The 12,425-nt window shown below is 53.2% G+C and overlaps 1 protein-coding gene across 1 annotated transcript in view; it reads left to right on the top strand.

Moving 5' to 3' along the window:
* RPTOR (regulatory associated protein of MTOR complex 1) overlaps positions 1 to 12,425 on the top strand; it is a 412,605-nt gene that overhangs the window by 346,627 nt on the left and 53,553 nt on the right. Inside the window, exon 21 of the mRNA XM_030827216.1 lies at positions 8,441 to 8,559. Within this exon, the coding sequence (XP_030683076.1) occupies positions 8,441 to 8,559 (119 nt within the window). The remainder of the gene's footprint in view (positions 1 to 8,440; positions 8,560 to 12,425) is intronic.

The raw sequence follows: 12,425 nt of genomic DNA, 5'->3' as shown, positions 1-12,425 counted from the left end.
GCGATTCTCCTGCCTCAGCCTCCCGAGTAGCTGGGATTACAGGCGCATGCCACCACACCTGGCTAATTTTGTATTTTTAGTAGAGACAAAATTTCTCCATGTTGGTCAGGCTGGTCTCAAACTTCCAACCTCAGGTGATCTGCCCACCTCGGCCTCCCAAAGTGCTGGGATTACAGGCATGAGCCACCACGCTCGACTGGCCTTCTTCTTTTATGGGAAGCTACAGCAGCATCACCCCTCGGTGCTCACCTGGTGACCGTCTGCCAAGGGCCTGGTGGCCCCGCCACCCTACCTGGCCCATGCTCCATGGGGTTCTCGGTTCACTCTCGTCCCTCCACTCACACGTATCTGGCCATCAAGTAAGAATCAAAATAAAAAGTTGCGCCTGGTCTGCAAGTGTGCAGAACCGCACGTTTTGTTGGTCCAGGGAGCTCAAGCCAGGCAGTGTGGCGCTGGGTCACCATGGCACCGCTGAGAGCTTCCGTCTGCAGGTCCCCATGCCCGCTGCACCTCCCTTTCCCCCTGGGCATTTGGATACCACGTGGGCATCTCCCCTTCTGCTGGCGAAGGCTATAGAAAGTTCACAGCTGTGGAGTTTCCAGGTGGCTAAACTTGCTGAGGCTGGTGTTTGCTGTGCACGTGCCATGCCTGAGGCCCTGGGTGCTGTCCACAGGCAAGAGGGACTGCGGGGGCCCCGTCCAACTCCTGTGTGAAACTTAGCTCTTGTCTGTGATGAGTAAATGCCATTGTTATCCTCGGTACTGGTCTCAGTGGAGTACAGGGCGAAGAATCGCAGTTTCCTTTGAGGGCCACCCAGATGGGAAGCGCACAGCAGCCTGGGGCCCGGACACAGGGGCTTGGCCTCCATGAGTTTTCTCCTCTGCTCGTTCTTTCTTTTCTGTCTTCTGAAAGGAGCTGAGCTCCCCATTCCACCATCCTTACACAATCTGATTCCTGACTTTTTTTTTTTTTTGCTGGAGAAAACTGAGTTTTATTCGTATATCATTCAAATCTTAGGAAATTTGACAGGAAAGAGTTTCACAATGAGCTGGGGTTTAGGAAGGAAGAAAAACAAAGTCGCCCCCGCAAAGCCAGCCTCATTCATATTCAGTGAGGTGTCGCTCACACCACCTGGAAACCACTGTGCTTACCTAAGTGTTTAGAATTCATAACTTACACAGAATCCCATTATGTGCAGCACTTCCCTGTTTCCAGCCAATTTCTTCTTTCGTTTCAGCCAAAGAACAGCAATCTCTTTAGTCCCTTTCAGTGAAGATTGCAGAGGCTTTCAGAACCATGGCAACCTGGAGCGTCCATGTCTCCCCATCTTTCCTGGTGCCCCAGAAGCCCTGCCCCAGCACCTTCCCATCTTTCCTGGCCCCCCAGAAGCCCCATCGCCAGTGCCCTCCCTGCTCTGCCTTCCCCAGAGCACTTGCATTGTTGCACCCTCAATCACGTGTTTCCCATCTCCCCTGTGGCAATGAAGCCCGTTGGCTGGTACTTGGCTTCCTTTGATCACCGATGGAGCCCAGGTTCCCCCAGCAGTGCCTGGCCCTGGTGGGGCAGGATAAATGTTTGTGAAACTAAATGAGAACCCAGGTCTCAGCACTGCATCAGGTTCTAGAATCTTCTTTGATGTCTCCATCCTGCTTGTTTCTCACTCAGCCCTTCATCTGGCCTGACATCCACAAGAATCCCCTTCATCAACCCCTCCTATTTCCAGTGCCCCCATCCCACCAGGCCTCGTTGCCCTGGGTCTTGCTCTCTGCAGACCACAACTGGGCAGGCCCTCTTTCACGCCAGCTCCTCACCACCCTCCAGGTGAAGCCTTCGTTAAAGCCATATTTTCTGTAGAGGCCAAACCATTGTCTGACATTCAAGGCCTTCCTTCAGCCTCCTGCCCCCCATCTCAGCAGCAGCCGCCCCACTGCACCTGCCCGCAGCACCCCTGGCTGGCCCCTGGCCCAGCCCCTGTGCCATCCGTGCAGCTCAGAGCCAGGTGGTCTTGCTGAGAGGTTGCGTGGCCCACCGCCAGGATCCCCGTGTAGGTGCCTGACCCAGCACATCAAAGCATGGTGTCACCATTTTTACCACCACAGTCCTGTAAAGTTGTTTCTTGCTAACGCATGGACGTGTGGACACAGGCCTCACCTGTCCCGGCCCCCAGCCCATGCGTCTGCCCTCTGCACTTACCTGTGTTCCTGACACCGACGAGTGGCCGTGGAGTGGCTCAGGATGGAAGGACGGCTGGAGAGGGTCTGTGGCCTGTGTCCACATGTCCCGGGACCCAGCCTGAGGTGCCCTCCTCACCCCCAGACACCCATGCATGTGGCCCTGCACCACGTCACTCCCACACTCGTCTGTCCAGCCCCAGCTCCCAGCCAGAGTGCAGTCCCGTGGGGGACCACACTGCTGTGTGCTCCACCCGCCTTCCCTCCCGAAACCCTGCATCGCAGCCAGAGTCCAGGCACACCTGTGCTGAGAGTTGAGGCGGAATTAATTCTGCTCGGGACTCTGGTGGCCTGAGAGTGCTCTTCCCGCAGAAACAGCCACATCCCAAGAGCACCGGCAGGGATGCAGATCAGAGGCCTGGCCTAGATGGGACCAGTTTTCATGACTCTGCTAAATACGGTGACATTTCTTACAGTTTTGAAAATGTGTTGCCATAGAAATGGATGCCGGATGGACTAATGCAAGGGAGGGGAGGGCAAGAAAGGAACACAACCCCGCGGAGTGTGGAGCTGGCCCTGGTGCAGCTGTGGGAAGCGCCCTGCTCACCCAGCGGAGGAGCTAGGGGCCCTGGCTAGCGGCAGAGCCAGAAGCCCCGCAGGCCACCTGTGCTCTCCACACCTGAACACGGGATTCTGCGGGAGAGCTGGTATCAAGTCCTGACCTCCCTACTTCGTTCGGAATCTGGGAGCCAGAACTACTGCCCTTGGAGGAGAGAGGAGCCCGGAGACCTGAGCCCAGAAACTGGGGCACTGCCCGGCTCCTGGGAGGCCACAGAACAGTGGCGGCCCCTGCACCCCAGGCCTGCCCAGGCCTCTCAGCCGCGCACACTGCGGCAGGCTGCACTGCTGCATCATTGGTGTTCACAGGACGGGCCATAGCAACTGCTTCTCCCTTCGTTTATTTTTTAATGTTTCTTAAAGACGGGGTTTCACTATGTTGCCCAGGCTGGCCTCAAACTCCTGGGCTCAAGCAGTCCTCCCACCTCACCTTCTTGGGTACCTAGAACTACAGTTTCCTTCCTTTTTTCCAAGGTATCAAGAAGCTGAAAGAGTCCTTACGAGCCCTGCGTGCAGCCCCAGAGACCCCCAGTAGTGAGTTCCGGCCAGGCCTCGAGGTCTGGGTTTCAGGGCAGAGAAGGTATTGGTTTGTGCCTTTGCAGAAAAAAAGCCTGGTGCTTGCTTAACCAAAAGAAAGCTAAGCAGGGTTTTTGCCAAAGGAACTGTGTGGGTTTGGAAGGAAGGCTTCACAACCCAGAAACTGGATTTACTCTCGTCAGAAGACGGTGGTGAGAAAATGAACGACAGTTTTCCGATGCTACAGGATTATGTTTTCAGGGCAAAAGTCCTTAACTAAAGGCCATTATGATGTTTGTCTCATAGGGGTATTGAATATGCTGAGGAGACGATGCAGACGCACCGCCCACCTGGCCCGGGAGGTGCTGCGTCTTCTCTATGGGCAGCTGCAGGGTCCACGGCTCCAGCTGGCCCAGGAGGAGGGGAGGGCGGAGCAGCTGATCAGCAGGATTCTCGTAACAGCACACTGAGTCGTGGGTGCAGCCCCTGAGGGGGCAGGAAGGGTCACAAGAAAGGGGCCGCTGCGGAAGCCCTCGGCCTGGGGCACTGGTTCCCCAGGATGGCAGAGGGTCTTGGCCACCACAGACTGGGTGAGCACATCAGTGGGCGCAACCCGCTCTGCTGACCCCTCAACCTTGGGGTGGCGGCTGGCAGCTGTCCCCTGCAGGAACACTCTGTCTTCTCCAAACTGCTCTGCCAGCCCGGGAGCTTCTGGGACTCAGAGTCGGCCAGAGCTCTGAGTAAATTTCCCTGCCTTGTATGCTATTTGGAAAGCTGTGACCATTGGGCTCTGAACAATAACTTCTAAAACCATTCGTTATGATCTTTTATTGCTTTTAGTCTAGACATGAAAATAGGTTCTCCGTGCCTACAGGGAGTTCTGTGAGTGCCAGCAGGGGCCCTTTCTAAGCTCAACACCCCCAGTCCCTGACTCCCTGCAGGGCAGGACCCAGGCAGCCCCACCTCCTTCCTGGTGGACTCGAATCCGATGGGAAGGTCTCTGCAGTCATTCTGGGGACTGGCAGATTTTACAACAGGACAGTTGATACAACGGAGCCTGAGAGAAGATTGTGGCCAAACCAAGGAAAGACGTGAAATAAAGACAGCAGTTCCACGATCACAGCGTCACACTTTTTACTAGGACATAGTTATAAAATCCACTGTCACTAAAAAGACTGGCAAAATTAGATCTTTTTTCCCCTGTTGAGTCACAAACAGTATTTCGACTTTGATGTAAGTGGAAGTCTGCACGAAGGTCAACAACAATAGCATTGTCCCTTGGTACGCGTGGGGGACTCCAGGACCCAGGGCCCACAACGCTCAGTCCTGCTAGGAAAGGCGTGACAGTTCTGCGTTCCCCACACGTCCCCCACCGTGCTTGAATCGTCTCTAGATTCCTTATAATACTAAATCCAGCACAGTGTGTCAACAGTGGTTATGCTCTCTTGGTTTTTTTTATGTGTATTACTTTTTGTTTTGTTTTCAAATATTTTCGATCTGCGGTTGGTTGAATCCGTGGATGTAGAGGGCCAACTGTAATACAAATCTGTTTTTAAAAATTAGATGAAAGTGGCCAGGCGCAGTGGCTCACGCCTGTAATCCCAGCACTTTGGGAGGCCAAGGCAGGTGGATCACAAGGTCAGGAGATCGAGGCCATCCTGCCTAACACGGTAAAACCCATCTCTACTAAAAATACAAAAAAAAAAAAAAAATTAGCCCAGCGTGGTGGTGGGCACCTGTAGTCCCAGCTCCTCAGGAGGCTAAGGCAGGAGAATGGCATGAACCCAGGAGGCAGAGCTTGCAGTGAGCCGAGATCACGCCACTGCACTCCAGTCTGGGCGACAGAGCAAGACTCTGTCTCAAAAAAAAAAAAATTCGATGAAAGTAGCAGCTAATACATCTCACACACACCCCTACCCCGTCCTGCACATTGCCAAGGTCCTTACCTGGAGTGTCCTGTGGAGCCCTGACCTAGACCCCCGGTGCCCGCGTCTGTGGCCCCCCACATTGTGGGTGAGGCTTGAGCAGCCACCAGCCTGCACCCTCATCGCACTCTGCCAGGGCCGCCAGGAGCAGGGGCCTCCTGCCGCGCCTGCCCTGGGTTCTGGGCTTGCCCAGTGCCCTATTCTTTGCAGTGGCCTGGTCCTCACCCCCGGGTCTCGTGAGGAGGGTTCTAATATAAGGCCAGCTGCCCCTCACAGCCCCTTCACCTGGCAGTCGAGCCTCGCGGGGAACTGCTTCAATGCCTCACTCAGCTGTGGGGAGCCCAGAACCCCAGAATAATCAAGGGGAGTGGGTCTCAGGCAGGCAGTCATCAATGGGCATCTTGCGGGGCCATCCTGTCACCTGTGGTAGAGAGTGTCGTGGAGCTAGGCGGTAGCGAACTTCGCCAGTGAGGCCACATCTCCTAGCTCACCCGCCCACTCTAAAAAACTGAGGACGCAGCCATCACCGACGTCCTTGTGTTGCATGGAGCAGTTCCTAGGAGCCAACATCCGCTGGGGTAGAGGAGACTCTAGGGAGTGTTCCCACAGTCTGGACCGATTTTACATTTCCGAGACTTGCTTGTGGATCCACATGGCTATGGCAGAGCTGTGCAATCTGAGAGCTGGAAGGCTTCGGTTCTGTCCCAGTCCACGCGGCACAGGACCACGGTTGAGCAGAAGGTGCATCTGAGTGGCGCCATGGCGCTGAAGTCCAGGTGTGCTTGGGCCCTAGGCTCCCAAGACGCCCCCACTGCCTCCTCCTGGGCACAAGGTCAAGCACAGGGACCACCGGCCAGGCACACATGTGCATGGGCAAGACCTGCAGGGGATGTGTCCCTGGGAAGGATGCTTCCTTTGGTTGAAGGCTGTAAACTCACCCTGTGGGGTGAGACATGTCAGCTCCCAGAAAAGGTCCCAGCCTCTCATGATTCACGCCAGCACGGGCAGCACAGCAGCAGAGCATGACCTCCTAGATGGCAGCGTGACCTCCTAGTTGGCAGCGTGACCTCCTAGATGGCAGCTGAGCTCGATTCCACACGGCTCAGTCCTGGAGACGCTCACTCACTGCAACATGCACTCTTCATGGGGGCCTCTTCAGGAGCCATGGGCACGGGGCTTCCCTGACCTCTGCACTCACGGTGGGGGCGCACACAGCAGGGGTAGACACCGGCCCGCCATATGTGGAGCTGAAGTAGAGCCTGTCTTGGGCGCGCTGAGTGGAGGCCATAGGTGGAGGTGAGCCAGTGGCCGCAGGCATCTGCAGAACCCACACACACATTGACTTTCGCACCCGCCTCCATCTCCGTGGACTTGACTGTGTCGTGCAAAACCCACTCCACGTGTGCAGCTGTGTTCCTGCGGTGACACAAGGTCCTCCACATGCGCAGCTGTGTTCATGTGGTGACACGAGGTCCTCCACTGGCTTTTGATGCTTAAGCTCTTTCACCAGCAATCGGGTGGCCTGGAATCATACCTCACTTGAAATCCTTTGAATCTCTGTTTAATGAACAAGCACCTGCTCCTCAGCAAATTGTCTAGCTTCCCCAAAAATAAAGAAGATGGAGTTCTATGTGGCTGGATCCCTTTTCAGCTCCCAGCACTGAGGGCAGGACCCTGTCTGCCTCCACCTCTGGGGCCAAGCCTGTCAGGAAACTGGCGCTCCTGGTGCCCACAGGCAGGGGAGGCACCACCTGGCCCCGCTCTGCCCTCCACACTCAGCACCTCTGGTCCTCGGCCCAGCCCTTGCTGGACCTGCTGCCTCTACTAGGATTGCTGCTTCCCTTCTTGGCCTCTCTGGGTCCAGCATGGCGTGGACAACAGTTCCGCAATGCCTGCTCCATCAGCCTCCTTCCTGGCCTCAGCCAATGCTGACTGCGCCAGGAGCCCACATGGCCCGTGCCTGCCACTCCCTTCTGGTTTCCAAGTGCTCACAGCCCCCACCCTGCAATCTCTGATCTGCTCCTGCAGGCTTCTGTCAGGTATCCCCCAAGGCTCCGCGTCCCTATCACCTCCGTGTTTTATTGTTCAATGTCTCAGATCTTGTTTGTGCTACCCACCCTCGCTCCACCCCTCCTTTGCCCAGAGAATGATCCTCCTTCCCCTCAAAGCCCGGCTCCTTCGTGCCTCTTCCGCCAGGCCTTCCTGGCCTTCACCTCCTAGCCCACTGCCGACAGAAGGAGTCACTCTTACTCCTTCCTGCGGCTCCCTGAGGCTGCACGCTGTCGTGGATGTAGCATGGCTCAAAGGTTTGATGGGTGTGCGTTCACATCCTTCATCCTCTGGGCCTCACCTTCCTCGGTGACGCTGGGGGTGACACCTGCCTGTAGGATTGCTGGGGAATTAAATAGGACTGAGCAGCTGCACCGACGAAGCCTCAGCGCTTCCCTCCATGCCCACGACTCACCAGTGTTATTTTATAAATGAGCCTGAGTCCCTGCTGGGTCCTGCCTTGTCTGTCTTTGTATCCAAGCATGCAGCACAGGACCTTGCATTGAGTGTTGGGTGAGTCGGGAGAGGCTTAGGGACAAAAGTCACAGCACATCAACCTTTCGTGAAGTCCCAGCATCTCAGAGCAGGGCCAGCGCATGGAGGTGGGCAGGAAGTACATGGAGGTGGGCAGGGAGCGCGTGGAGGTGGGCAGGAAGCGCGTGGAGGTGGGCAGGAAGCACGTGGAGGTGGGCAGGAAGCGCGTGGAGGTGGACAGGAAGTGCTCCCTGGGTCACAGTGCACAGCAGCACGTGCTGAACTTGGTGCGGTGCAGACGTCCATGCCACATGCACCACTACCCATGGGCCGCGGGGGCTCCTGGAAATCTAGGACATGACATCAGACACTCCTCCGGGAATGTGGTCATGCCCTCCGATCTGCTGAGGCATTTCAAGGAAAGTTACACCCTTTCCAATGCAGTTTTCCTTTTAGAAAGATTCGGCCTCAGAAGATGAATCCATGTGATCAAGCCTTTAGTGATCAGCTAGGATTCTTGAATCTCGGTACCCGTTGCCAGAATAACAAAATGGGGGCTTCCTGTAACCTCAACTCCTTAAAGCAACACTTCTGATACCAGGGTTAAAGTTTCAAAAAATGCAGCCGCCTTAGGAGCCTCATTGGCAGCTACTTTCTACTAAAACATCTCCCATTTCTCTCTCTTAGGAGTTTCCTTTAACAGTGTTTACACTCAGATTTGGAGAGTCCTGCTGCACCTGGCTGCTGACCCCTATCCAGAGGTCTCAGACGTGGCCATGAAAGTACTCAACAGCATCGCCTACAAGGTACGTGCCGGGCGCTCCCCACTGCACTGCAGCTGCTGATTCGGTTACGAGTATGCATGCCAGGAACCCCAGGTGTGCCCGAGTCCACCCCACAGTTTAGAAAATAAACACAACGAGCTTCTGCAAACATCTTGAATCTGGAGGTGTACAGTACACTCTGAATTCTGTGTCTGTGCAGCTCCCGTTGGACAGAGGGTGCTGGATTTACTGACCCCTATCAAGGCAATTAGGGGAGGACTGCCATTATTTTTCAGGATCCTCTGATGTCTGGGTGAGCTATAGTGCTGGCCCTTCTTCCATTTTTTTTTCTTTCTTTACTTAATTATTTGTAAGAGATGGGGTCTCCCTGTGTTGCTCAGGCTGATCTTGAACTCCTGGGCTCAAGTGATCCTCCTGCCTTGGCCTCCTGAAGTGCTGGGATTACAGGCATGAGCCACCACACTCAGACTTTTCTTCCATCTCTGATAGCAGTAATTTTTGACTCATTCAAAACCCTTCCAGCTAATGGTTTCTTATTCATGGCCGTTCTAGCTAAAGGGAACTTTCCAAAGAATCAGCTGTTGGTTTCATTGGTTTTTCTCTGTTGTTTGTCTATTTTCCATTTGATTGATTGATGCTTTCATCAATGAAGCTTGCTTTCTTCTCTTACTTTGAGTTTAATTTGCTCTTCTCATCCTAGTTTCTTAAGGTAGAAGCAGAGGTCATTGATTTTAGTCCTTTCTCTTTGGGGACTGTAAACTCAGTCCCTTTTGTGAGCTCTGGGCATTTGGCCTACCACCTTCCCACTGTTTTTACTCTGCCTCATGGGTTGTCACTGTATCCATGAGCAGATGAATACTTAGTCAAAGACTCCAGGGGCCTCCCTGCAGACCTTGGACGTTTTCCCCTCTCCAGTGCTCTGTCCTGCAAATTCTCGCCACCGCAGCCTCCCTGGAGCCCCAGTCTCTGTCTCCTTTTCCCTGAAAGCGCTGGGCTCTCCGTCTCTGTACTGTGGCCTGGGGCTGCCTGAAACCGCGTGCAAGCCGGACATGGGGCAGCTGTTTATTGCCCTTCTCTCAGGGATCACAGGCCCGCGACACCCAGCACCCGGTGTCCAAAAACAATTGTTTACGGTATTTTTCCTGGTTTTCTAGTTGCTTATGGAAGTTGGATGATTTACGTGGAATTAGAAGTCACTCATTATAGCACTTAAAAAGTTTTTGGTAACTTTTTGATAAAACTTCAAAAGCTTACAGAAATGTTGCAGGAAGAATGCAGGGAAAGGCCACACTCTTGCAGCCTCTGTGGTGGTCTCCGTCTTCACCCGACCTCGTCACAGCTATGGCGTTGGCTCGGGTATCACTCAGTGCCAGGGTCTGCATCCTAGTCCATCGCTTTTTCCAAATGAGCTATCGAGTCTCCCCCTCTCATTTGCTGTGGCCTTCTGGGTCCTGGCCGGCCATCGAGCAAGGGTTCCTGTAGCTCCTCAGCTCCTTTTGCTGATATTATACTTGAGTGGCTTTCGGTTCCTTCAACTAAGTTATTTTCTGTTGGTCTAGTTATATCTTAGATTGAAATCACCTTACCGTCTGCAGTCGCTTCTTCTTCAATTCTTTTTTTTTTGAGGTGGATTCTCGCTCTGTTGCCAGGCTGGAGTGCAATGGCTCAATCTAAGCTCACTGCAGGCTCCGCCTCCCAGGTTCAAGCAGTTCTCCTGCCTCAGCCTCCTGAGTAGCTGGGACTACAGGCGTGAGCCACCACACCCGGCTAATTTTTGTATTTTTAGTAGAGACGAGGGGTTTCACCGTGTTGGCCAGGATGGTGTCGATCTCTTGACCTCGTGATCCGCCTGCCTCAGCCTCCCAAAGTGCTGGGATTACAGGCGTGAGCCACTGCGCCTGGCCTGTTCTTTATAGTATCACAGGTAATAGTCACAAGTAGCCTATTGGCCAACTTGGAAAGGTCCAGATTGTTTAATTCTGCACCGGCCTCCCCTCCTGCAGCGGACTCTGCCGCTTCCTTCGTCCCCGCATCCCCGCAGCGGATTCTGCCGCCTCTGTCACCGTGTGGTGCGGCCAGCTGCACGGGTACCTGGCGACGTTCATCCCCAGGCAGCAGGCCCTCTCCTCAGGTTTCTTTTATGTGTCACTGGTCTATTGAAAATAGCCAGTCAATTAAGTTAATATTTTCATTATGCGGTAGGAAAACTAAGAAATAATATAATTATTTGCTGTTAAACTAAGAATAGGATAAATACAAAATAAAACTTAGGCTGGGTGCAGTGGCTCACACCTGTAATTCCCGCACTTCGGGAGGCCAAGGCGAGAGAGGATCGCTTGAGCCCAGGTGTTTTGAGACCAGCTTGGGAAACAGTGAAACCCCATCTCTACAAAATAGTAACAAGTTAGCCAGGCGTGGTGGCAAGCACTTGTGGTCGCAGCTACCCAGGAGGACGAGGCTGGAAGATCCCTTGAGCCCAGGAGCTCAAGGCTGCAGTGAGCTATGATTGCACCACTGCACTCCATCCTGGGTAGCAGAGTGAGACCGTGTCTTTTAAAACAATGTTTAAAAATATATGTTTGTTACACATTATGGTCTGAGATCAAGAAGGGGAGGCAGTAAAGCAGACAGGAAGGAAATAAGGAAGAAAAGAAAGTCATAAGACTGCACAAACACCCCTGAGGAAACCACACACAGAGCCCCCAAGCCAGAGCAGCAGGTCCCAAGGCCTCTCAGATGAGCTAACGCTCTGGAGGATTGGGACTGAAACCGTCACATCTGCCTGCTACAGATTAGGGAAAATCAGTTCTTACCACTTACCACTGCCCTTTTAGACTCTAAATAGCCTCTACCACTTTTAGTTTAAGATTTCAAGGTTGAGTTTTAAATAGCCATTTGCACTAAAATAATTGTAAAAGCTTTTTACAAACATTAATAAATGGTTTAAGTTTTTAGGATTGATGGCCAGTTCACCGTCTCTGCTGGCAGTTCTCTGACACACAGGAGTGTCTGGTGGCCTCTTCTTTCTCTTGGAGGCACAGGATGGCTGTGGCCATGGACCACCCTTGCTCTGTCCTGACTGCATAGTTGGAGGCCAGCGCTATTTAGGAGGTTCAATCGTTTTCCCCCAATTAATTTAGCTTCTTGGGTATTTTGATCTTGATGAAATCAGTATTCAGCCTATTTAAGTTTATTTTTCAGTGGCTTTTGTGTATTTAACCTTACTGAAAAATTAGCCTGAATTATTTTAAACTGTAATCCAAGTGCCTAATCTTGAAATATAAGGACTATTAAGTGCGTTCCTGTGGACCTGGCCTCCAGTTGTTAAATAGCTCCTCCTAGGAAGCTCTCAAGCATGTGTAGCACAGAAGCCACTGCTCTCTGCTCTTCGGCAAACGTCCCAGCACAGCCTCCACAGCCCAGCGCCCTTTTGGATTGTGTGTGACATGTAGTCTAGCTGGACGGCCCGCCCCCCTCTTCCGCCGCGGTAAGGCAGTTAAGCACCTGCGTGTACCTTTCGTGTTAGCGGGTTATAGCAACTCAAACACACGGCTTTGTCGTGCTATCCAATTGAGCCCCAGAAACCACCATAAAAGTGGCATTTGCCTTCTGTGCCTGCTTTGCTGTTCTAGAATGACACAGAGACCTTAAGGCACATGACCATCACTCCAGCAGACATGCCACAGCCAGAGGGGTGGAGACCAGAGTCAAGAGAAGGCCTCTGCTAGAGACCTTGCTATGCATAGCACAACGTAGCATGAGCTTGTGTGTGTGTGTCTGTGTGCGTGTGTGTGCACGCGTGCGTGTGTGTGTGAGTATATATGTGTGTGGGTTTAAGAGTAAACATTGCTACTAAAGCATTTGGAAGCATAAATCTTTCTTGTCTT

This window comes from Nomascus leucogenys, chromosome 14 (genome assembly GCF_006542625.1).
Source record: "Nomascus leucogenys isolate Asia chromosome 14, Asia_NLE_v1, whole genome shotgun sequence".
Lineage (NCBI taxonomy): Eukaryota > Metazoa > Chordata > Mammalia > Primates > Hylobatidae > Nomascus > Nomascus leucogenys.
The sequence above is the reverse complement of the archived record's forward strand: the minus strand, read 5'-3'. Positions and strand labels throughout refer to the sequence as shown.